The sequence below is a fragment of the Salvelinus alpinus genome, chromosome 6 (genome assembly GCF_045679555.1).
Source record: "Salvelinus alpinus chromosome 6, SLU_Salpinus.1, whole genome shotgun sequence".
In the NCBI taxonomy this organism is placed as follows: Eukaryota; Metazoa; Chordata; class Actinopteri; order Salmoniformes; family Salmonidae; genus Salvelinus; species Salvelinus alpinus.
In genome coordinates, this window is record NC_092091.1 from 61,545,067 (window position 1) to 61,569,065 (window position 23,999).

General features: G+C 42.6%; 2 protein-coding genes across 3 annotated transcripts; both read left to right on the forward strand.

Moving 5' to 3' along the window:
* Positions 1-1,173: 1,173 nt before the first annotated feature.
* LOC139577620 (transcriptional repressor RHIT-like) lies at positions 1,174-17,682 on the forward strand. Of its 2 annotated transcripts, none has more exons than XM_071404755.1 (7): positions 1,174-1,640; positions 2,275-2,405; positions 2,605-2,781; positions 6,251-6,388; positions 6,938-7,049; positions 8,869-8,978; positions 14,477-17,682. In XM_071404755.1, exons 1-7 carry the CDS (start codon positions 1,391-1,393, stop codon positions 15,401-15,403), a joined length of 1,845 nt encoding a protein of 614 aa, XP_071260856.1. In that variant the 5' UTR covers positions 1,174-1,390; the 3' UTR covers positions 15,404-17,682. The 2 variants fall into 2 exon arrangements, with proteins under 2 accessions (XP_071260856.1, XP_071260857.1); XM_071404756.1 differs by having other exon boundaries at positions 6,251-6,346.
* Positions 17,683-20,161: 2,479 nt separating this feature from the next.
* Positions 20,162-23,584, forward strand: LOC139577629 (uncharacterized). Its single transcript, XM_071404768.1, has 3 exons — positions 20,162-20,764; positions 21,152-21,282; positions 21,488-23,584. The coding sequence occupies exons 1-3, from the start codon at positions 20,506-20,508 to the stop codon at positions 22,655-22,657; spliced, it is 1,560 nt and encodes a 519-aa protein (XP_071260869.1). The 5' UTR covers positions 20,162-20,505; the 3' UTR covers positions 22,658-23,584.
* Positions 23,585-23,999: the final 415 nt, after the last annotated feature.

A 23,999-nucleotide genomic window follows, 5' to 3' on the forward strand; every position in this document is an offset into this window, starting at 1 on the left:
TAATGGCTCCCTTGATGTGATGTCATCATTAAAAGGATAATATGTAGTGGTAAAGACACATTTTTAAAAATCTATCTTTTATCCCTTCTGGTTGAGGTCTCATCAAGGATATGTACTCTACTGAGAGCATCATCAAGCCATTCTTTAGGGTATGGATGGGCCTCAAGCTGTCTACATTTTCATAGCCTAATTTTCAACATATGTTTTACTAGTACGAATGCACTTCAGTCTCAGAAATTATGTGAACCGTAATCCCTTCAGAAATGTGGGATGCGCACATGTAGAAAAAGAGCTCAGACGGCCTATCATTTCTAGGAGGGTAATTAACCACACATTCATTAACTTGTCATTTGAAACAGGCTTGTGTAAGTACCTGTTTTTAGAGACAGTTTCTTGGCTAGAACAAGGACAGTTTAATATTTACCTTACTGATGTGATGTTGATGGAATAAAATCATTGTATTATTTTCTACTCTATTCTTGCTAACACACTTCTTTTGAAAGATACTGATCATAGGAGATTTGATGTGTAATGTAATACTATAAGTAGTACTATATTTAAAAAAACATTGTGCACACCTTTTTCATTTAACCACACACTTTGAGCTATGACACCAACCAATAAGATATGTTCTCTTAAGTAAAGCAGAGACCAAGGGATTAATAAGAACAGTGGTAAAAATAAAAAATAAAGATACATAGTAAGGGTTGTGGAAAAGGAAGGGAAAGACACCTGTCAGGATCCAGGAAAAGGTGGAGGCAGGGAGATCCTCAGGTCCAGAGAGAAGGGATGAAGATGTAATCACAAGGCTGAGACTCATCAGGCTCAACAGCACTTTGAAATTAGTCGGGAAACATCCAACTGGGAAGTTAGATCACAGGCAGAGAGAAATGGAGACAGTAGAACACGTTCTATTTCAGTGCCAGCGATATGGGAGGGAAAGGGACAGTTTGTTATTAGTATTAAGGAATAATGGTGTTGAGGAGTCAAGTTTAATTGAACTTAAGAAAACCTTAAGGTGATATTGTATTAAATTATATATTCCGTTTCCTTAGGGAGAAGGGTTTAATTGGGTAGGGTTAAACTTCAGACCTTCCCTGTCTCTGGTCAACACTCCAGTCGGTGGCGGAAATGCATCACTAAAGTTGGTTGCCAACCCCCATTTAAAAAACACTGAAGAAGAAGCGTAAACGGAAGTGAACAGGAAAAATTTACACGTTAGCGGTTTTTGTTGTTATTTAGACGTTTATTAACACCCTGGAACTCAAAATGCCACATTGAACTCCACGGCATCACCCACTTACCCTATATAGTGTTTAATTCGCGTTTGAGACAGGACTTGGTTGATAGATGTTATCTAGGTAACGCGGACGTTAGCTAGCTGCTAACAATGGCTAACTGTATTGCTGTCCACACTCAAATAGCCTCCATTATGGAGGTGCTAGCGAATGCAGCCGTGGCAGAGGTCTGTAAACTCGTAGACGACGATTATGCAGTGTTTCGTTTGGAAATAACTCAAAGCCAGAAAGAAAACAGGTCATTGCGGAGGAAACTACAGCTACTGGAACTTAAGGTGGCACGGGAGCGCGTCCTCACCAGTCGTCCCAAGATCCTCGACCGATATAGAGGAATGGCAAGAGGTAAATTTTTCAGAAGGCGGGGACTGTGGACCGGTCTCCTCGTTCACATCTGCGCATGTGTAACTTTAGATGTTTTTTTTTATTTAACCTTTATTTAGCTAGGCAAGTCAGTTATGAACAAATTCTTATTTACAAGGACGCCTACACCAGCCAAACCCAGACGACGCCGCACTATGGGACTCCCAATCACGGCCGGTTGTGGTACAGCCTGGACTCTATACAGGGTGTCTGCAGTGACGCCTCAAGCACTGAGATGCAGTGCCCTAGACCTGTGCGCCACTCGGGAGCCCCAAAATGTGTTAACCACATATGGCTGTTTAACCAGAATTCGGTCTTGATCATTATTTGGATAGTAGGCAATCATTCTGATTACATAGCTAACTTGCAGATAGACACTATCATATTCTAACCAGATTATTGATTTACTGCGTTTCCTATTATTTACTAATTGAAAACGATATAATGCATGGAACATAATCAATCTATAAATAGTATATCAAGAAGTTATGTGAAGTCTTACCTTACATCCTTGCCAATTCTAGACAGTGTCAAAATTGTCAATCATGTACAATATACAGTTGAGCATTGACAGTACCTACACTAACCACCTCTTTTCCCCCAATCACTCTCTCAGGTGAAGGACATCTCACTGGAGGCCACAGGAGCTTTGTGAAGCCAGCAGGACACAATACATGGAGCGATGACCAGCCAATCACTGTTGATGAGGGGAGTGGAACCTCAACCCAGCACGTTATTATGATAGAGGTTAGTGTAATAGTATTACATCAAAATTACAGTACATCAAATGTGGCCAGTTTATTTCAGAAAGGCTCCCTGCAGCTATTCACTTGCTTACATGTACATCCTTATTGATCTGCCGTAGTGGAGCTTGGAGACTTCCCAATGACATTGTTATCCAGTTCTACTCATGTACCTGTAATAACCTCCCCTCTTCTTATGTCAGTCTGCAGATGCAGAGGCAGCAGGTCCTGGGGTCAAGCAGGAGAGGTCTGAAGGAGAGGAGGACCCAACACACAGCAGAGACATCCAGACTGGTGCGGCTGGAAAGCACCTTGTAGCCACCGAGGACCTTGCCACCACTTCCGCACCCCAGGCCTGGACCCAACGCAGCATCACAGAGGTCAGTGGAACGCCGAAGCCCATCCTCAAGTCAGAGATGGACACCGAGATATTAACAGTAACACAAAGGTTCTTACACACAGGATCTGACCACAGATCAGACCCAGAGAGACTGGGGCTGGGGAGACTGGGCTGTCCTCCTGCTCCCGGCTCAGACTATTTACCGGTATTTCACCAGAGCCAGATTAATTCCCATGGTGATGGTGACTCGTTAGACACTGACGGGGATGTTCCATGTTGTTCTTACGCTACAGATATGGACCCTGGCAATATATCCTTGGGTTTAGAGACACAGACTGATCTGTCTAGAGGACACTGGAACCAGTACAGTAGTAGTGTATACTCTGAAGGGTGCCTAGATAAGAAAGGGGAGGTCATAGTGGTAGATGAGGTGACTGTAAAAGTGGAGGGCTACGCTTCTCCCCTATTGAATGCAGATAGTCACCTAGGAGATGGACACTCACAGGGCAGAGATTTCTTAGATTATAGGGGAAGCTTAGAGACAACTGTAAATGTTGCCACCCTCTCCCCTTTACACACATTCAGGGATCGCAATCCAGTGTCCACGTCGATGGCACCTTCCGCATCACACAGCCATGTCCTTTCCAATCAGCTATTGAACTCAAACGACAGGGCTAGAGCCCAGGCTCAGGGAGGGGGAGCAACATCAGGCAATAGTAAAGAGAAACGGTTCCTCTGCATGTTCTGTAACAAAGGTTTCAGCTGCCTCCAGAAGGTGGAGATCCACCAGAGGGTCCACACAGGGGTAAAACCCTTCAGCTGTACCCAGTGTCATATGCGCTTTTCCGTGGCTGGCAACCTGAAGAGGCACCAGAGGGTCCACACAGGGGTGAAACCCTTCAGCTGTACCCATTGTCAAATGCACTTCGCTCAGGCTGGTGACCTGAAGAGGCACGAGAGGGTCCACACAGGGGAGAAACCCTTCAGCTGCCCCCAGTGTGAGAAGAGGTTCTCACGCCAGCACCAGCTGAAGATGCACCTGAAGGTCCACGCTGGAGAGAGGTCGTTCGCCTGTACACACTGCAGGAAGAGTTTCTCAGAGAGGAGCTACCTCCAGATACACCACCAGAAAAAACATTCCACTCAATGACATAGAAAGTAACCATTCCATTCAATAGCTTCTGACGTTTATATCAAACCAAGCATTAAAGACAAAGATACATTTTCATTTTTGTCAGCTAGAAAGACCCACAGATGCATTTGGAATAACAAGGGTAACAGATTTCAGTAGATATTGCGTCCAGATATTGTAATATATAAGGCATACAGTGCATTCGGAAAGTATTCAGACCCCTTGACTTTTCCACATTTTGTTACGTTACAGCTTTATTCTAAAATGGATTAAATAAGAACAAATCATCAATCTACACACAATAACGCATAATGACAAAGGAAAAACAGGTTAAGAATTTTTAGCAAATTTATAAAAAATAACAAACATTATTTACAAAAGTATTTAGATCCTTTGCAATGAGACTCGAAATTGAGCTCTCCACCAATCAGGCATTTATGGTTGAGTGGCCAGACCGAAGCCACTCCAGTAAAAAAGCACATGACAGCCCGCTTGGAGTTTGCCAAAAGGCACCTAAAGGACTCTCAGACCATGAGAAACAAGATTCTCCGGTCTGATGAAACCAAGATTGAACTCTTTGGCCTGAATGCCAAGCGTCACATCTGGAGGAAACCTGGCACCACCCCTATGGTGAGGCCTGGTGGTGGCAGCATCATGCTGTGGGGATGTTTTTCAGCGGCAAGGACTGGGAGACGTGTCAGGATTGTGGGAAAGATGAACGGAGCAAAGTACAGAGAGATCTTTGATAAAACCTGCTCCAGAGTGCTTAGACTTGGGCGAAGGTTCACCTTCCAACAGGACAACGACCCGAAACCCACAGCCAAGACAACACATAAGTGGCTTCGGGTCTCTGAATGTCCTTGAGTGGAACAGCCAGAGCCCGGACTTGAACCTGATCTAACATCTCTGGAGAGACCTGCAAAAAGCTGTGTAGCAATGCTCCCCATCCAACCTGACAGAGCTTGAGAGGATCAGCAGAGAAGAATGGGAGAAACTCCCCAAATACATGTGTGCCAGGCTTGTAGCGTCATACCCAAGAAGACTCGAGGCTGTAATCGCTGCCAAAGGTGCTTCAACAAAGTACCGAGTAAAGGGTCTGAATACTTATGTAAATGTGTTTTTAATTTTGATTTTATATATATACATTTGCAAACATTTCTAAAAACCTGTTTTTTGCTTTGTCGTTATAGGGTATTGTGTGTAGATTGATGAGAAACAACTATTTAAACAGTTTTAGAAGGCTGTAACAAAGTGGAAAAAGTAAAGGGGTCTGAATACTTTCTGAATGCACTGTAAGCCTAAAGTAATTGTGTTTGTACTGTATAGGCTATATGATGTTCACAAATGCATATTTCATTACTTAAATTCAACTGCTTAATTTTTATCCCAAGACTCTTTGAATGAGAAAATGAATGCAGTTCATCAAGTTCATGCAGATTTTTAGTTGAGACGTGTGTATGTGTGGTTTTCATGTTGTATTAACTTGTTTGTTTAATAAACACAAAATGGGACTTTTCATTCTAAGACTTTCATTGAGACTCTCTTTAATATACATCAGATCTGATATCACCCTATTCTGCTTCATAACTAGTGATGAAATGTGTATTATTGGTTAAGTCAGTCAGAATTATGGCTAAACCCCACCTATTTCTACAATTTCACTTAAAATGTGATTTTAAACCTAATGCTAACCTTAATTTAAGACCAAAAAGCAAATGTTTCTTTTTCATACATTTTTATGGGCAATTGTGACTTAACTATTGACTACCAATATACACTTACTAAACATACTTACACTAACACCTACTGTACATGTCAAAATAGTTTAGTCAAGTTTGTCTGACTTGTCATAGCTGACTTATTTTTACCCACAACATTTTTATGTCCACCATGATGGGTTTAACAACGAAGTCATTCTGTAAGGGATTAGACTTGACCAGGTGAAAGCTATGATACCTTATTGACGTCGCATGTTAAATACACTTCAATCAGTGTAGATGAAGGAGGAGACAAGACTCTTTTAGTATACATCACATCTGATCTCACCCTATTCTGCATACACCTGACAGCGCTTTATAACCAATATACACTTACTAAATATACCTACACACAAACTAACACCTATTGTACACGTCATAATAGTTTAGTAAGGTTTGTCTGACCTTTGACTTATCATCGCTGACTAATGTTTACCCACAATATATTTATGTCCACCATGATGGGTTTAACAACAATGAAGTCATTCTGTAACTACAGTATAGGACTCAAACGTAGTGTGGATGGGTAAACACTCCATGTTGAAATTGTGTTTATTATCTGTATGTGCGTACCTGAGGGAGTGTATGTCTGTATAATCTGCATCACCTGTGTCTTCTAGGATGAGGAAGTGCTTCTGGTGAAGGAGGGTCTGGGGAACCCTGAGGGGACCATGGTCACGGAGGACAACCAGACTACACCACCTGAACCCACAGAGGTACTAGCTGAGCAGCACAGGACCACACACAGTCTCACTGAGGTGAGCCCACTAAACTACTGGCTGAATGGTATTAGGTCAGGGCCTGTATCCACAAAGCCTCTCAGAGTAGGAGTGCAGTTTTGCCTTTTAGATCATAATGAATAAGACTATTTGGAAAGATCCTAGATCAGCACTCCTACTCTAAGACTAGTTGTGAATAAGGGCCCAGGTCTTGATTCATTTTGTTTTAAGTGTGGGACCATGCCTTTAACTTCCCTTTAAGGTTTTGATAATTCAGAGGTAATTTTGTGAACGAGTGCTAACTAGCTTAGCGGCAAATAGTGGAAGTCTTTGGGCACAGCTAGCAAGCTAGTTAGCATTGGTTCGCCAAATTACCTCTTAACTTCCTGCATACTGGACAGAGACAAAAATGGTATCCACAAGTTCATCTGATTCATGTCTTTAAAGAGTGTCACGTAATCAAATCAACTAACATGTTTGCATTGTACTCATAGCAATCTCTCATTGCCCAATCAGAAGATGCTCCATAGCAGGTTGCTCATATCAGATTTCTTGATCCAACATCTTCTCACTCTGTATCGCTTACAGTCAGTAGACATGGAGGATGGGAAGCCTGATCTGCTGATAGTCAAAGTGGAGACAATAGAAGATGAACCAGAGAGCATTGACCTGGTGAGTGGACTAAAGATGGGAGAGCAAGGTAAGGAAGAAATACATAAAGCTTAGATACAGTAATAGATCTTCAGTGGAAATAGTGATGCACCTATGTTTTCTTAATTCATAAAATGAAATCAATACAACTTATGTTTACATACTAAAACACACATACAGTTGAAGTCGGAAGTTTACATACACCTTAGCCAAATACATTTAATCTTAGTAAAAATTCCCTGTCTTAGGTCAGTTAGGATCACCACTTTATTTTAAGAATGTCAAATGTCAGAATAATAGTGGAGAGAATGATTCATTTCAGCTTTTATTTCTTTCATCACATTCCCAGTGGGTCAGAAGTTTACATACACTCAATTAGTATTTGGTAGCATTGCCTTTAAATGGTTTAACTTGAGTCAAACGTTTTGGGTAGCCTTCCACAAGCTTCCCACAAGAAGTTGGGTGAATTTTGGCACATCCCTCCTGACAGAGCTGGTGTAACTGAGTCAGGTTTGTAGGCCTCCTTGCTCACACATGCTTTTTCAGTTCTGCCCACAAATTTTCTATAGGATTGAGGTCAGGGCTTTGTGATGGGCACTCCAATACCTTGACTTTGTTGTCCTTAAGCCATTTTGCCACAACTTTGGAAGTATGCTTGGGGTTATTGTCCATTTGGAAGACCCATTTGTGACCAAGCTTTAACTTCCTGACTGATGTCTTGAGATGTTGCTTCAATATATCCACATAATTTTCCTCCCTCTTGATGCCATCCATTTTGTGAAGTGTACCAGTCCCTCCTGCATCACAGCACCCCCACAACATGATGCTGCCACACCCGTGCTTCACGGTTGGGATGGTGTTCATCGGCTTGCAAGCCTCGCTCTTTTTCCTCCAAACATAACGATGAGTATTATGGCCATACAGTTCTATTTTTGTTTCATCAGACCAGAAGACATTTCTCCAAAAAGTATGATCTTTGTCCCCATGTGCAGTTGCAAACCGTAGTCTGGCTTTTTTATGGCGGTTTTGGAGCAGTGACTTCTTCCTTGCTGAGCGGCCTTTCAGGTTATGTTTATATAGGACTCGCTTTACTGTGGATATAGATACTTTTGTACCGATTTCCTCCAGCGTCTTCACAAGGTCCTTTGCTGTTGTTCTTGGATTGATTTGCACTTTTCGCACCAAGGTACATTCATCTCTAGGAGACAGAACGAGTCTCCTTCCTGAGCGGTATGACGGCTGCGTGGTCCCATGGTGTTTATACTTGCGTAATATTGTTTGTACAGATGAACGTGGTACCTTCAGACGTTTGAAAATTGCTCCCTTGGATGAACCAGAGTTGTGGTATACAAATTCTTTTCTGAGGTCTTGGCTGATTTCTTTAGATTTTCCCATGATGTCAAGCAAAGAGGCACTGAGTTTGAAGGTAGGCCTTGAAATACATCCACAGGTACACCTCCAATTGACTCAAATTATGTCAATTAGCCAATCAGAAGCTTCTAAAGCCATGACATCATTTTCTGGAATTTTCCAAGCTGTTTAAAAGCACAGTCAACTTAGTGTATGTTAACTTCTGACCCACTGGAATTGTGATACAGTGAAATAATCTGTCTGTAAACAATTGTTGGAAAAGTGACTTGTGTCATGCACAAAGTAGATGTCCTAACCGACTTGCCAAAACTATAGTTTGTTAACAAGAAATTTGTGGAGTGGTTGAAAAAACGAGTTTTAATGACTCCAACCTAAGTGTATGTAAACTTCAAACTTCAACTATAATTAATGTACTTGACCAGGTAATTGACTTAAACGCCGTATTTAGAGTTCTCTGCCATGTTTGTAAATGTCTATTTTTTAACCTCTTCCTACAGGTGGTTGGCTGGAGCCTAACAAGGGAGACTGGGCGGCCATCTTGGATTCCCAGCCGGGTGCAGCCAAGGGCCCAGGGGACCATGTCACTGAGCAGGGCGAGATAATGGAGGTCAGTGGATGGGACAGAGTCCCCAACTCTGGGCTGGGGAACAACACTGTTAGCCACAACCAGAAGCAGACAGTCGAACACAAAACAACTGAATTTAGTCTCCATGACAACAGACTGACTGAGCCCCAAATGAAAAAAGACTACAGTTTACTATAGAATACTAAAATACTTGGTATAGAATTCTGTAGTAAACTGTAGTATACTGTAGAATACTATACTACATACTGTAGTATCCTCAATCGTGAGGTGCTTACTATAGAATGTTGTAGTATACTGTAGTAAATACTATAGTATTTTCCCACCCAAAAACCACTAATGACTGCAAAAACACTACAGTCCGCAAAAACACTATAGTTTTGTAATTCTAGTACAGTGCCTTCAGAAAGTATTCATTTAGTATTCATTTAGATCCAGTCACTGATCTACACACAATAGCCCATAATGTCAAAGTAGAATTATGTTTTTAGACATTTTTACAAATTAATAAAAAATTAAAGGGCCTCCCGAGTGCTCCTGAGTGCAGTGCTAGAGGCGTCACTACAGATCCAGGATCGATCCCGGGCTGTGTCACAGTCGGCCGCGACCGGGAGACCCATGAGGCGGCGCACATTTGGCCCAGCGTCGTCCGCGTAAGGGGAGGGTTTGGCTGGCTGGGATGTCCTTGTCCAATCGCGCTCAAGCGACTCCTCCATGTGGTGGCCGGGTGCATTCACGGTCACCTCGGTCGCCAGCTGTACGGCGTTTCCTCCGACACATTGGTGCAGCTGGCTTCCGGATTAAGCGAGCAGTGTGTCAAGAAGCAGTTTTTGAATGACCAGCTCATCTCTGTACTCCACACATACAGATAATTGTAAGGTCCCTCAGTCGAGCAGTGAATTTCAAACACAAATTCGTCCACAAAGACCAGGGAGGTTTTCCAATGCCTCGCAAAGAAAGGCACCTATTGGTAGATGGGTAAAAAATAACAAAAGCAGACATTGAATACCCCTTTGGATGGTGTATCAATACACCCAGTCACTACACAGATACAGACGTCCTTCCTAACTCAGTTGCCGGAGAGGAAGGAAACCGCTCAGGGATTTCACCATTAGGCCAATGGTGACTTTAAAACAGTTAATGATTTTAATGGCTATGATAGGAGAAAACTGAGGATGTATCAGCAAGATTGTAGTTACTCCACAATACTAACTTAAATGACAGAGTGAAAAGAAGGAAGCCTGTACAGAATAAAAAATATTCCAAAACAGGCATCCTGTTTGCAATAAGGCACTAAAGTAAAACTGCAAAAAATGTGGCAAAGAAATTCACTTTATGTCCTCAATACAAAGTGTTATGTTTGATGCAAATCTAACACAACACATTACTGAGTATCACTCTAAATATTTTCAAGCATGGTGGTGGCTGCATCATGTTATAGGTATGCTTGTCATCCACAAAGACTAGGGAGTTTTGGTGGATAAAAAGAAACAGAATAGAGCTAAGCACATGCAAAAAAACTAGAGAATGTTTAAAAAAATATATTAAAAAAAAATAATAATTACTTTGCTTTGTCATTATGGGGAATTGTTGTGTAGATTGATGAGGGGAAAAAAACAATTTCATAAATGTTAGAATAAGGCTGTAACCTAACAAAATATGAAAAAAGTTGAGGGATATGAATACTTTCCGAAGGCACTGTGTTCCCTAAAAGTTATCGAAAAGAGCAGATCCTCTTAACTATCCGTTCAGACCCCAGTTCTACCTACCTACACATCTATGTCAAAGATAATAAAACAAAATCACTATAGTAAATGCTACAGTAATATCAGCAAAAACACTACCGTAAATACTACAGTCCGCAAAAACACTAGTATAAATACTACAGTATACTACAGTCTGCAAAAGCACTACATTCATTACTCTAGTATATACTACAGTTATTTTACTTCAGTGTTTATATAGTAAGGGAAAACCCCCATGAAATGGACAAAAATGAATGGCAACATTGGCATTGGACGATACATATACACAATCGCAAATACCACTCAAATAGACGGCAGATCATCCAAACCTTATAGCAAGTGGCATATGGCAAATGCCAAGTGTCATACAACAATCCCCATGAAATGGACAAAAATGAATGGCAACATATTGGCATTGGACGAAACATATACACAATCGCAAATACCACTCAAATGGACGGCAGATCATCCAAACCTTATAGCAAGTGGCATATGGCAAATGCCAAGTGTCATACAACAAAAATCCCAAAGATGGCGAGCGCGCTCCACCGTAGATTTTCATATTGCAAATGGACACAAAGTCAAGACCCAAGGGTCAAATTTTGAAAATGTTAAAAAAAAATCTAAAATACAACCACCTCTAAAAAAGTGCTTTCTGGACCACTTTCGAAAAATTTTCATTTATTTTTTTGTCAATTATACATATACAGCGACCATGTGAACATACCTTTGTCTTATTTTATTGAGTTTTTCCATAAGGCCTATGTTTTGTTCATTTGCATTATATAATCATAGGAAGTCAAAAGTCAGCGAACCATGTCCAAATGGCATCAGAAATGTCCAAATGGCATTTATACTGACCAAATTATATATATCACTATGTTAAAATAAAATGTGATCACAATTGAAAAGGAAAAGACGCGCACAGGCTACCATGGTGTGTGAGCGTTGTACCTTTTCGTTTTCAATAAATATTGATTAGGCTACCCATTTATTTATCTCTGACTGCAAATCGTTGTCCTAAAATGTAGGCTATATGCAAAACCTAGCTCAAGAGAAAGTGCAAGTGTCCGCTGCCATCATTCTTGCTGCTGCTTCAAGTTCAGTAGCCATACGTGCGAGATCAGGTACACGTGTAATACAATAGAGTAGACTATAGCCTATGGGCGGAGCAGCACGGGGCAGTTCTTTGCAAGGAAATTTTGTTTTTAAATATGAATCGGCTATAGTTTACTACATTGCGTATAAATCAATATTGATTACCCATATTTGTCTCCGTCTGAAATCCGTCCCACTCCTAAAAGGTATGCTATAAAACGTATCTCACGAGAAATTGCAAGTCTCTCCAACTCTGCTCTCTTAAAACTTATTGTCAATAGGGGGGCGCTGTTTTCACTTTGGAAAAAATCGTGCACAAATTAAACGACCTCGTACTCTGTTCTAGATCATACAATATGCATATTATTATTACTATTGGATAGAAAACACTCTGAAGTTTCTAAAACTGTTTGAATTATATCTGTGAGTAAAACAGAACTCATTTGGCAGCAAACTTCCATACTGGAAGTGAAAATTCTGAAAATGAGGCTCTGTGTCAGGGCCTGCCTATTCAACTGGCTTTTATTTATGGATCTGTATGCACTTCATACGCCTTCCACTAGATGTCAACAGGCAGTAGAAGGTTGAATGGGGTGTCTAGCTTGATGTGAGGCCGAATAAGAGCTTTTGGAGTGACAGGTCTGCTCTTTTGTCAGTTTTCATCTGCGCGCCGGGGAACCTCACATTGTCTTCTGAAAAGCGTTCGGTATACACTACGAATTGCTCCGGCTCTGATTTTATTGGATACATATGAGAAAAACATCATAAAGTAGGATTTTCAACCGAGTTTGACCAGTTTATTCGACGTTTATTGGGAATTTTGGAATTTTTCGTTCCATGCGCCAAGATTTCTTGGACACGTAAGCTCCGCATGGCTAGCCAAAGTTGCTAATTCGACAGAAGAAATGGACATTCTAAAACCAAACAACGATTTATTCTGGACCTAGGACTCCTTGCACAACATTCTGATGGAAGATCAGCAAAAGTAAGAGAATATTTATGATGTTATTTCGTATTTTTGTGTAATATGTTGGCTCCAACACGGCGGAGAATAGGTGAGCGCTGTCTCACAATAATGCATGCTGTATGTTGTAGTAAAGTTATTTTAAAAAATCTAACACAGCGGTTGCATTAAGAACCAGTGTATCTTTCATTTGCCATACAACAAGTATTTTTATGTAAAGTTTATGATGAGTTCTTTGGTTAGATTAGGTGACTGTCCAAAATATCTCCGGACATTTTGGTGAATTGTTGCTACGTATTCACAATGTATAACCACGATTTGCAGCTCTAAATATGCACATTTTCGAACAAAACATAAATGTATTGTATAACATGATGTTATAAGACTGTCATCTGATGAAGTTGTCCAAAGGTTAGTGATTAACTTTATCTCTATTGCTGGTTTTTGTGAAAGCTATGTTGGCGGTGAATAAATTTCAGGAAATTTACCGGAAAGTTTCCCGACCCTTTGCAACCCTACTCAGGATACACCACAAGAAAATGCACACGGCCCATGTATAGAGTATAGTGACATGTAATGTAGTACTAGTTTGTTTGTAGTTAATTCTGTTGTTTTAGATGTAGTGGGGAACTAGATGAGGTGAACTGAGGAAAGAATTAGTATCATGAGGCAGAGTAGATGATATGGGGATGGTTGGTGTGATGTCTGTAAAAATGCTTCACTGATGAAAGGTGACAATCTGTGTCCAAATAGGTTTATATTTTATAATGGGGAAATGATCGTGCCTTAAAGGCTCAGTGCAATCAAAAACATGAGAGATTTAGATGTATTTTCTCATTGACGTCAGAATAATACTGTGAAATTGTGAAAATTATAATACCCTTTTAGTGTAAGAGCTGTTTGAAAAGCCCGCCTGAAATTTCTGCCCGTTTTGTTGGGGTAGAGTTTTGTCCCTGCCTCGTGGCACACTAGTTAATAGACCAATAAGATAGTTCCAAACCTCTCTGCCAATAACAGATAGTTTGAGTTTTCCCCTCCCCACTCAGACCACTCCCAGACAATCCCAGCTAAATTCTTCCTTGAGAAATTGCTCTTTGCTAAGAAGCTATTTTTGTGTCTTTTTTACCATTTGAATTGAAAGAAGTCACAGTAAGGTTAATTGTTACTCAGAAATGATTAGATACGGAGATAAAAACAGCTGCATTGGCTCTTTAATTAATGTTTACTTTACATAAAGTAGTGAAGCTGTGTGTAATTTCATGTTGAACCTTTTCCAAGGTATTCTAAAATTAACTTTATCAAAGCAAAGGTAGCAGATTTACAGAAGTGTTGCCATAGTGAGAAAAGTTTTTCTACTTCACGTATCGTTTTGTGTAATAAAAGTGCTGTAACATTATTTGAGTGTATGACCATTTTGTTGAAGTTAAATACAAAATCAACTCTGTACTGACTGACTTGGTTATTTTTGTATCATTGCAGGGACTGAGTTTCCCTTATCTCAACCGAACCAAAACATTATACTTATTTCTTGAATCAACACGTGGACATTTAAAAATAAAAAAAACTCCAATGGCTCCATATTTTTAGGTACTTGAATCACAGTGTTAGAGGCTTGACTGTGGTTAACATTTTATAATATCATGTCATGTTTGTGTGTACAGCAAATAGTTTCTTATATAAACCTTTATGCTTTTCTGTTCAATTTGTCTTCACAGTCTGTATTCCATGAAGACCAGCTCATGTCCGGTGTTGCTGACGGGAGAGACTGGACCTCTGCAGCGGTTGGTCACAAACCCTGGCCACGGATCAGGACTCTGGATCAGGAGCCGTCACTCTTCCTTCCCGAGTCGCAACTAGGACCCAACCGTGAGGGACAGAGACTCCACCACCACACAGAACACAACCAGTGGACAGGTGGACTGAACAACCCCAGTCCTGGTGGTCATCAGAGAGGCAGAGACTCCAGTCTGCAGCCCAGACCCTTCTCTTCACAGTCTCAGTGCAGGGATGAAGCAGGGCCTGGGGCTGATAGAGATAGACCCTCCTGTTCCTATGATACAAACATCACAGTATCCATGATGAAAAGATCCGGTCACCCTGGGCTTCAGCCTTCACAGAGCGTGATGGGAGATGTTCCTGGTGGTAATCTTTCAGGAAGTCTGTCTTCTTCAGGGTCTCGTCTAATGCCTGCTGACTGGGTTCATAGAAGACCTGGACCTGGGTCTAGCCTTCCTCAGCTACCTCATGGTTACCCCACCAATAGAGACAGGGTCAGGATGGACGTTCACCACGAGAAATACCTAGCCTATAACACAGCACACAATCCCAACAACACCCAAACAATGGCTAGAGGTCAAGGAGGAAGCTCAAAGACTAACCACCTGAGGGTGGTGGCTCCTGCTTCTTCCTCCTCTGGTGTCATTGGGTCACAACGTGTAAGGCCGAGCATTAGGACGGACGCCGACAAGCCATACGCCTGCCTCACGTGTGGGAAGCGCTTTGCTGAGGCGAACTATGTGAAGAAGCACCAGACTGTTCACACCAAGGAGAGGCCCTTCAAGTGTAAGCTGTGTTACAAGAGCTTCTCCTTCCAGAATAACCTTATCAGACATAGGAGTGTCCACAATGGGAAGAAATCGTAGAAGTGTGTGAGATGTACGCAGGGGATATCTGGGAACCATTCTTTAGTTGACAAACACTACATGACCAAAGCTATGTGGACACCCCTTCAAATTAGTGGATTCGGCTATTTCAGCCACACCTGTTAATGACAGGTGTATACAATCGAGCACACAGCCATGCAATTTCCATAGACAAACATTGGCAGTAGAATGGCCCGTACTGAAGAGCTCAGGGACTTTCAACGTGGCACCATCATAGGATGCCTTTCCAACAAGTCAGTTCATCAAATTTCTGCCCTGCTAGAGCTGCTCCGGTCAACTGTAAGTGCTGTTATTGTGAAGTGGAAACGTTTAGGAGCAACAACGGCTCAGCCACGACGTGGTAGGCCACACAAGCTCAGAAAACGGGAGCGGGGAGTGCTGAAGCTCGTAGCGCATAAATTGTCGGTCCTTGGTTGCAACACTCACTACGAGTTCCAAACTGCCTCTGGAAGGAACGTCAGCACAAATACTGTTCATCGGGAGCTCCATGAAATGGGATTCCATGGCTGAGCAGCCGCACACAAGCCTAAGATCACTATACTCAATGCCAAGCGTCAGCTAGAGTGGTGTAAAGCTCGCCGCCATTGGACTCTGGAGCAGTGGAAACGCGTTCTCTGGCGTGATGAATCACCCTTCACCATCTGGCAGTCCAATGGATGAATCTGGGTTTGGTGGATGCAGGGAGAATGCTACCTGCCCAAATGCATAGTGCCAACTGTAAAGTTTGGTGGAGGAGGAATAATTGTCTGGTGCTGATGATTCTTTGCTTCCAACTTTGTGGCAACAGTTTGGGGAATGCCCTTTCCTGTTTCAGCATGACAATGCCTCTCTGCACAAAGCGAGGTCCATACAGAAATGGTTAGTCAAGATCAGTGTGGAAGAACTTGACTGGCCTGCACAGAGCCCTGATCTCAACCCCATCGAACACCTTCGGGCTGAATTGGAACGCAGACTGCGAGCCAGGCCTAATCGCCCAACATCGGTGCCGGACCTCACTAATGCTTTTGTGACTGAATGGAAGCAAAACCCTGCAGCAATGTTCCAACATCTAGTGGAAAAGCATTCCCTGAAGAGTGGAGGCTGTTATAGCAGCAAAGTGGGGTCCAACTCCATATTAATGCCCATGATTTTGGAATGCAATGTTCGACGAGCAGGAATCCACATACTTTTGGTCATGTAGTGTATTATAGTTATGTGAAGTGTATTGGGGTAAGAGTTTTTATTTTGATTACTAGGTCCATCGTTTGAGCGTCTGGGTACGCTCATATTCTTATATGATACAGACTTGTTGTTTGGTGTGCTGGCATAGCCTAAACACTGTCATGTTATATTCCTCCTCTGAATTTGGTTTTGCCTATGTTCAATTCATAACAAATACCCGCCACCCCGGGGCCTCCCGAGTGGCGCAGTGGTCTAAGGCAGTGCATCACAGTGCTAGCCGTACCACTTAGAGATTCTGGGTTTGAGTCCAGGCTCTGACAAGGAATATCCTTGTCCCATCGCGCACTAGTGACTCCTGTGGGGGGCCGGGCGCAATGCACGCTGACACGGTCACCAGGTGTACGAAACACAACCCAACCAAGCCGCACTGCTTCTTGACACAATGCCCATCCAACCCGGAAGCCAGCCGCACCAATGTGTCGGAGGAAACACCGTACACCTGGCGACCGTGTCAGCGTGCACTGCGCCCGGCCCGCCACAGGAGTCGCTAGTGCGCGATGAGACAAACATATCCCTGCCGGCCAAACCCTCCCTAACCCGGATGACGCTGGGCCAATTGTGCGCCGCTCGGGAGGCCCCTGCCAGTAGATTGTTGACTTGATTCAGGTTGACTGCTAGCTAAGATTTTGAAAGTCCAATCAAAGCTACTGTAGATATAACGTGATTTGACATCATTTTATCTGTAGCCAATGACCTTGAGCCTTCTTGGATGGGCACTTCTTAATGTAACTCTATGGCAGCACCCAAGGGGATTGAATTTTCGAGCTCTACCCTTAGATTTGGCCGTGACGTAGTGTCCATAAGTGACTGAACACTGAGCCAATCACGGCGCAACTAGAGAACATTACCAACCCCTACGCTCCATATTTTCAGCTGGCTGCCCCACCACCACAGAAAGCACTGAGCTAGGCTGAAACACCTGCATTTTGGAGCTGCCTTGCTCAAGAAAGCAAAAAAAAGAGACCATGTTTGTATGGAGGCTTTATGAAAAAAATTTTTTTTATTGCAAACAATGTAAAATAAAAAAATAACTGATATGTGACATGTATTAATGCCAAAATAACACTCAACCCTGTTTATTTGTAGCAAAAAATGTGGGGCTCAAAACAAAACCGCTTTACTGATGACATTTTGCACAGGCACAGTCTTTACATTATTTTGGAATCGAGTTTTCTCCACAGGTCCCTAAACCTCCTTGCTCCGCGAGCGAAGCTGAAGTCGAAAAGACAACTTTACCGGTGTCAACTATATTAGCCTAGGCTAACAGTGATGCATGTGTAACAGTATAACTTTAAACCGTCCCCTCGCCCATACCCGGGCGCGAACCAGGGACCCTCTGCACACATCAACAACTGACACCCACGAAGCGTCGTTACCCATCGCTCCACAAAAGCCGCGGCCCTTGCAGAGCAAGGGGAAACCCTACTTCAGGTCTCAGAGCAAGTGACGTAACCGATTGAAATGCTATTAGCGCGTACCCGCTAACTAGCCATTTCACATCCGTTACACTCACCCCCCTTTCAACCTCCTCCTTTTCCGCAGCAACCAGTGATCCGGGTCAACAGCATCAATGTAACAGTATAACTTTAAACCGTCCCCTCGCCCCGACACGGGCGCGAACCAGGGACCCTCTGCACACATCAACAACGGTCGCCCACGAAGCATCGTTACCCATCGCTCCACAAAGGCCGCGGCTCTTGCAGAGCAAGGGGAAACTCTACTTCAGGTCTCAGAGCAAGTGACGTAACCGATTGAAATGCTATTAGCGCGTACCCGCTAACTAGCTAGCCATTTCACATCCGTTACACATGCATTCGATTTATGCCATTATTCTGGTGAGTACTGTTTTATTTAGTCTTCTAAGGCAACACGTTATGGCAGGAGAAGCTTCATGTATCTAACTGTAGGCAAGCAGATGAAAACATCACACAACACCCATGACAGCCTACTATGTGAAACTGAGCCTGGCAGACCGCGAAAAAAAACAACTTTAAACGGCATAAGATTTTACATGCCACTGTATCCCGTCTAAAATCAACATAACCTATAGCCGGATTTCTCATAATCGGGATATGAGTTTATCCGGGATATTGTAAACGGGACGTGATGTTTATATGCCTCAACTCAAAAACAGAATACTTGAGTATCTTCAAAAATAACGGGATATTAGTGCGCATATAAATGTAACTATTTCGAGCAGAAGAAATATGAGACGCATATGCATAACCATGGTAGTAATTGAAAGGGAACACAGGAGATTATGGGGAAATGCAGACCAAAGGTGACGACACAACGGTTTACCTGACAAGACGGAATCCAAACATTACACTGGATTTTATGTGCATTTGACATTTACTGTACTTTCTGCCGCATCTGTCTAATGAAATCTTATGACTAAAGGAAAGAGCTTTCAATTATTAAATGCATATTTTTTGTCTTTGTCATTGAGTACCTGAAGTTTGGAACACAGCCCTAAATCCCCACTATCACATCACTGTTTATGCAATCCAAAAACGGTTCATTATAGATCGCAATCTGGGTCAGGTGGGCATCATTATTCTATTGCCATAAATGCCTAGGTAAATTATAAAATAATGTAGGCTTTTCATAAGGCCCAACGAAGTGTTTAAATAAGTGTTTGTCTTTAAGGATTCGGAATTCACCAATATGTCACAACAAGCGCAAAAACCTGATCCTGGTTTCCGGTACAGAAATGGCTGTTTATATAATCTCAGTACGCCTTAAAAAGGCCCAATTTGGAGTTGCCAAAGTTTGTCTCATTCCATTTTATATTCCCATCTTGTAACACATCGGACTTGGATAAGTGTTGTGGTGATATTAAGAGGTTTAGAACGCTTTTTCAAAGAATGAGAATACATGAAAAAAATGTAAGGTATCTGTAACAAACAGATGCATGTCTGTATTCCGAGTCATGTGAAATCCATAGATTAGTGTCTAATGAATATATTTAATATAAGCTGTAACTCAGTAAAATATTTGAAATTGTTGCATGTTGCGTTCATATTTTGTTCAGTATATCTCAAAACGCAACATGCAAAAATGTCTAAGATTTTACTGAGTGACAGTTCGTAGAAGGAAGAAATAATCAGACAGAAAGAAATACTACTCCGCTTCTTGATATGCCACACCTGTCAAGTGGATGAATTATAAAGAACAAAAATATAAAAATGTGCGCTCCTCTGTTGGACCTACAGTAAATGTCAACAACCCCTACTGTGGCCCTTTCCCCTATAGCCCTCCCAAGTCACTGGGTAGTAAGTAGGAGTTACCGTTAATCAGATATTTGTTTGTGCTCCTCTTTAAACTTTAATCTCCAAAATCTGGTATGTGTATTATTGTTATGTATCCCACTGTTGCAGTGTTTTCCAACCCTGTTCCTCGAGTACCCTGGACAAGCACACCTGATTCAACTTGTCAACGAATCATCAAGCCCTCAACAAGTTGAATGAGGTGTGTTTGTCCAGGGCTACAATAAAAATGTGTACTGTTGGGTACTCGAGAACCAGGTTTGGGAAACACTTGTAGTTTACATAAGCAGTACCGTATTTCAAAGAGCAGCGCGCATATCCTTTTTATTTAGCCACACCCTTTACACTGAAGAGAAAGGGTGTTATTGGTTGGCATCATAGTTAAAACGGAAATGAACAGTGACCAACAACAATTTCCACGTTAGCGTTTTTACAGTTATTATTTAGACCTTTTTTAACACCATAGGACTCAAAATATGACTTAACTGCACAGCATCGCATACGTACCCCGGTTATTGTTTAATTCACGTAGGAGAAAGGACTTGGTTGACAGATGTTATCTAGGTAACCCTAGCTAGCTAGGTGCTAACAATGAATAACTGTATGGTTTTTCACACTCAAATTGCCTCAATCTTGGAGGTGCTAGCAAATGCAGCCGTGGCAGACATCTGTAAACTCGTAGAAGACGACTATGCAGTGTTTCGTTTGGAAATAACTCAAAGCCAGAAAGAAAACGAGGCATTGCGGAGGAAACTGCATCTTCTGGAACTGAAGGTGGCACGGGAGCGCGTCCTCGTCAGTCGTCCCAGTAGTGTCAAGATCCTCGACCAATACAGAGGAATGGCAAGAGGTACATTTTGCCATTCATATATGTAGCTCAGTGCCTGTCGCCCCGTTCACCTCTGCACATTTGTTCAGATGTTACCCAGAATTGGGTCTTGGTCAGTTTTTGAATAGTGTGCAATAATTCCCCTGATTACTTAGTTATCTTGCGCAAAGACACAATATCATGTTCTAACCACTTTTTTTTTTTACTGCATTTCCTGTTCACTTAGTGAAAACAATGTGATGCATGGAACAATCTAGTGATCTATAAATAGTATATCAATAAGTAATGAGAAGTGTTACCTTACATCCGTGCCAATTCTAGACAGTATTAAAACTGTAAATAGTGTACAATATACAGTTGAGCATTGACAGTAGCTAACGACCTATTTTCCCCCAATCACTCTCTCAGGTGAAGGAAATCTCACTGGAGGCCACAGGATCTCTGTGAAGCCAGCAGGACACAATACATGGAGCGATAACCAACCAATCACTATTGATGAGGGGAGTGGAACCTCAACCCAGCACATTATCGTGATGGAGGTTAGTGTAATAGTGTTGCATAAAAAATTACAGTTACTTTGTAATCAAATGTGGCCTGTTTAGTTCAGAAAGGCTCCACTCAGCTATTTACTTGCTTGCATCCTAATTTATCTGCCATAGGGGAGCTTGTATTGTGAGACTTCCCAAAGACATTGCTATCCAATTCTACTTATGTACTGGTAATAACCTCCTATTTTTTGGTCAGTCTGCAGATGCAGAGGCTACAGGTCCTGGGGTCAAGCTGGAGAAGACTGAAGGAGAGGTGGAACCACGGCAAAGCAGAGACATCCAGACTGGAGCGCCCCCTGTAGCCACAAGGGACCCCACCATCGCCCCAGCGCCGCCCAGGACCCGACGTAGCATCACAGAGGTCAGTGGAATGCCGAAAGCCACCCTGAAGTCAGAAACAGACACAGAGACTTCAACTGTAACACACAGGCTCTTACACCCAGGATCTGACCCAGAGAGACTGGTGCCACTGGGCTGTCCTCCTGCTCCCGCTCCCGGCTCAGAGTACTTACCGGTATTTCATCAGATCCAGAGGACGGTTCATTCCCATGGTGATGCTTTAGACACTGGGGTTGATCTGTCTTGTTCTTACGCTACAGAGATGGACCCTGACAACATGACCTTGGGTTTGGAGACACAGACTGATCTGTCTAGAAGGGACTGGAACCAGTACAGTAGTACTGTATACTCTGAAGGGTGCCTAGATAAGAAAGGGGAGGTTATAGTGGTAGATGAGGTGAAAGTGGAGGGCCACGCTCCTCCCACATGGAATGCAGATAGTCACCTAGGAGACGGACACTTACAGGGCAGAGATTTCTTAGATTACAGGGGAAGTTCAGAGACAAATCAACATTTTGTCACCCACTCCCCTTTACACACGCTCAGGGATCGCGACCCAGTATCTACGTCGATGGGGCCTCCCGATTCACATGGCCACGTCCTTTTCGATCAGGTATTGAACTCAATCGACAGGGCTAGAGCCCAGGCTCAGGGAGGGGGAGCAACATCAGGCAATAGTAAAGAGAAACGGTTCCTCTGCATGTTCTGTAACAAAGGTTTCAGCTGCCCCCAGAAAGTGGAGATCCACCAGAGGGTCCACACAGGGGAGAAACCCTTCAGCTGTACCCAGTGTTACATGTGCTTCGCCCAGGCTGGTGATCTGAAGAGGCACCAGATGGTCCACACAGGGGAGAAACCATACAGCTGTCCCCAGTGTGAGAAGAAGTTCTCCCGCCAGCATCAGCTGAAGAGGCACCTGAAGGTCCACACGGGAGAGAGGCCGTTCGCCTGTGCACACTGCAGGAAGAGGTTCTCAGAGAGAAGCTACCTCAGGATACACCAGGAGAAAAACCATTCTACTCTATAACATAGAAAGTCACCATTCCACTCGATACCATCTGACGTTTAGATCAAACCCTGCATTAAATACAGACTAATTGTAATTGTTGTCAACAGAAAATACCCACAGATGCATTTGAAATAACGAGAGTAACCGATTTCAGTGTTCAATATTCCTGGGTAGAATATTGCATCCAGTGTGATATACACTGAGTATACAAAACATTAAGAACCTCTGCTCTTTCCATGACAGACTGACTAGGTGAAGGCTTTGATCACTTATTAAATCAACTTCAATCAGTGTAGATGAAGGGGAGGAGATGGGTTAAACAAGGATTTTTAAACCTTGAGACAATTGAGACATGGATTGTGTATGTGGGCCATTTAGAGGGTGAATGGGCAAGATTTTAGAGCCTTTGAACAGGTTATGGTAGTAGGTGCCAGGCGCACCGGTTTATGTTGAGAATTGCACCACTGCTGGGTTTTTCACGCTCAACAATTTCCAGTGCGTATCAATAATGGTCAGACACCCAAAGGACATCCAACCAACTTGACACAACTGTGGAAAGCATTGTAGTCAACATGGGCCAGCATCCCTTTGAAATGCTTTTGATACCTTGTAGAGTCCATGCCATGACTAATTGAGGCTGTTCTGAGGGCAAAAGGGGGGTTGCAACTCAATATTAGGAAGGTGTTCCTAATGTTTGGAATACTCAGTGTATAAGGCATATTTAAGCCTAAAAAAGTCTGTTACATATTATGCTTAACTGTGTAGGCTATATAATGTTCACAAATTCCTATTTCATTACTTCTGATTAACTATAAAATGTTTTTCAGTTTATCAAGTTCAATCAGATGTTTAGTTGAGACATTACATTTTACATTTTAGTAATTTATCAGACACTCATTGTAATGGGTACATTTTCCCTCAATAAAGTAGGTATCCGCAAAGTCAGTGCTAGTAGGAAAAGAGAAAATTCGTGGGAAACATTTAAGACACTCTGTCCTTTGGTGCCAGGACCGAGAAGAGCTTTGACTGGGCTGAGCTTGAGCTGACCTACCTGTAGGCGTGGGACGGCCAAGAGACCAAAGGTGGCAGATTGGAGTACTCGGGTTGGGGTGTAGGGTTCGAGGATAGCCTGAAGGTAGGGAGGGGCAATTCCCCTTGCTGCTCTGTAGGCAAGCACCTTGGTCTTATAGTGGATGTGAGCTTTGATTTGAAGCCAGTGGAGTGTGCGGAGGAGCGGGGTGAAATGGGAGAACTTAGGAAGGTTGAACACCAAACGGGCTGCAGCGTTCTAGATAAGTTGCAGGGGTTTGATGGCACAAGCGGGGAGCCCAGCCAACAGAGAGTTGCAGTAGTCTAGATG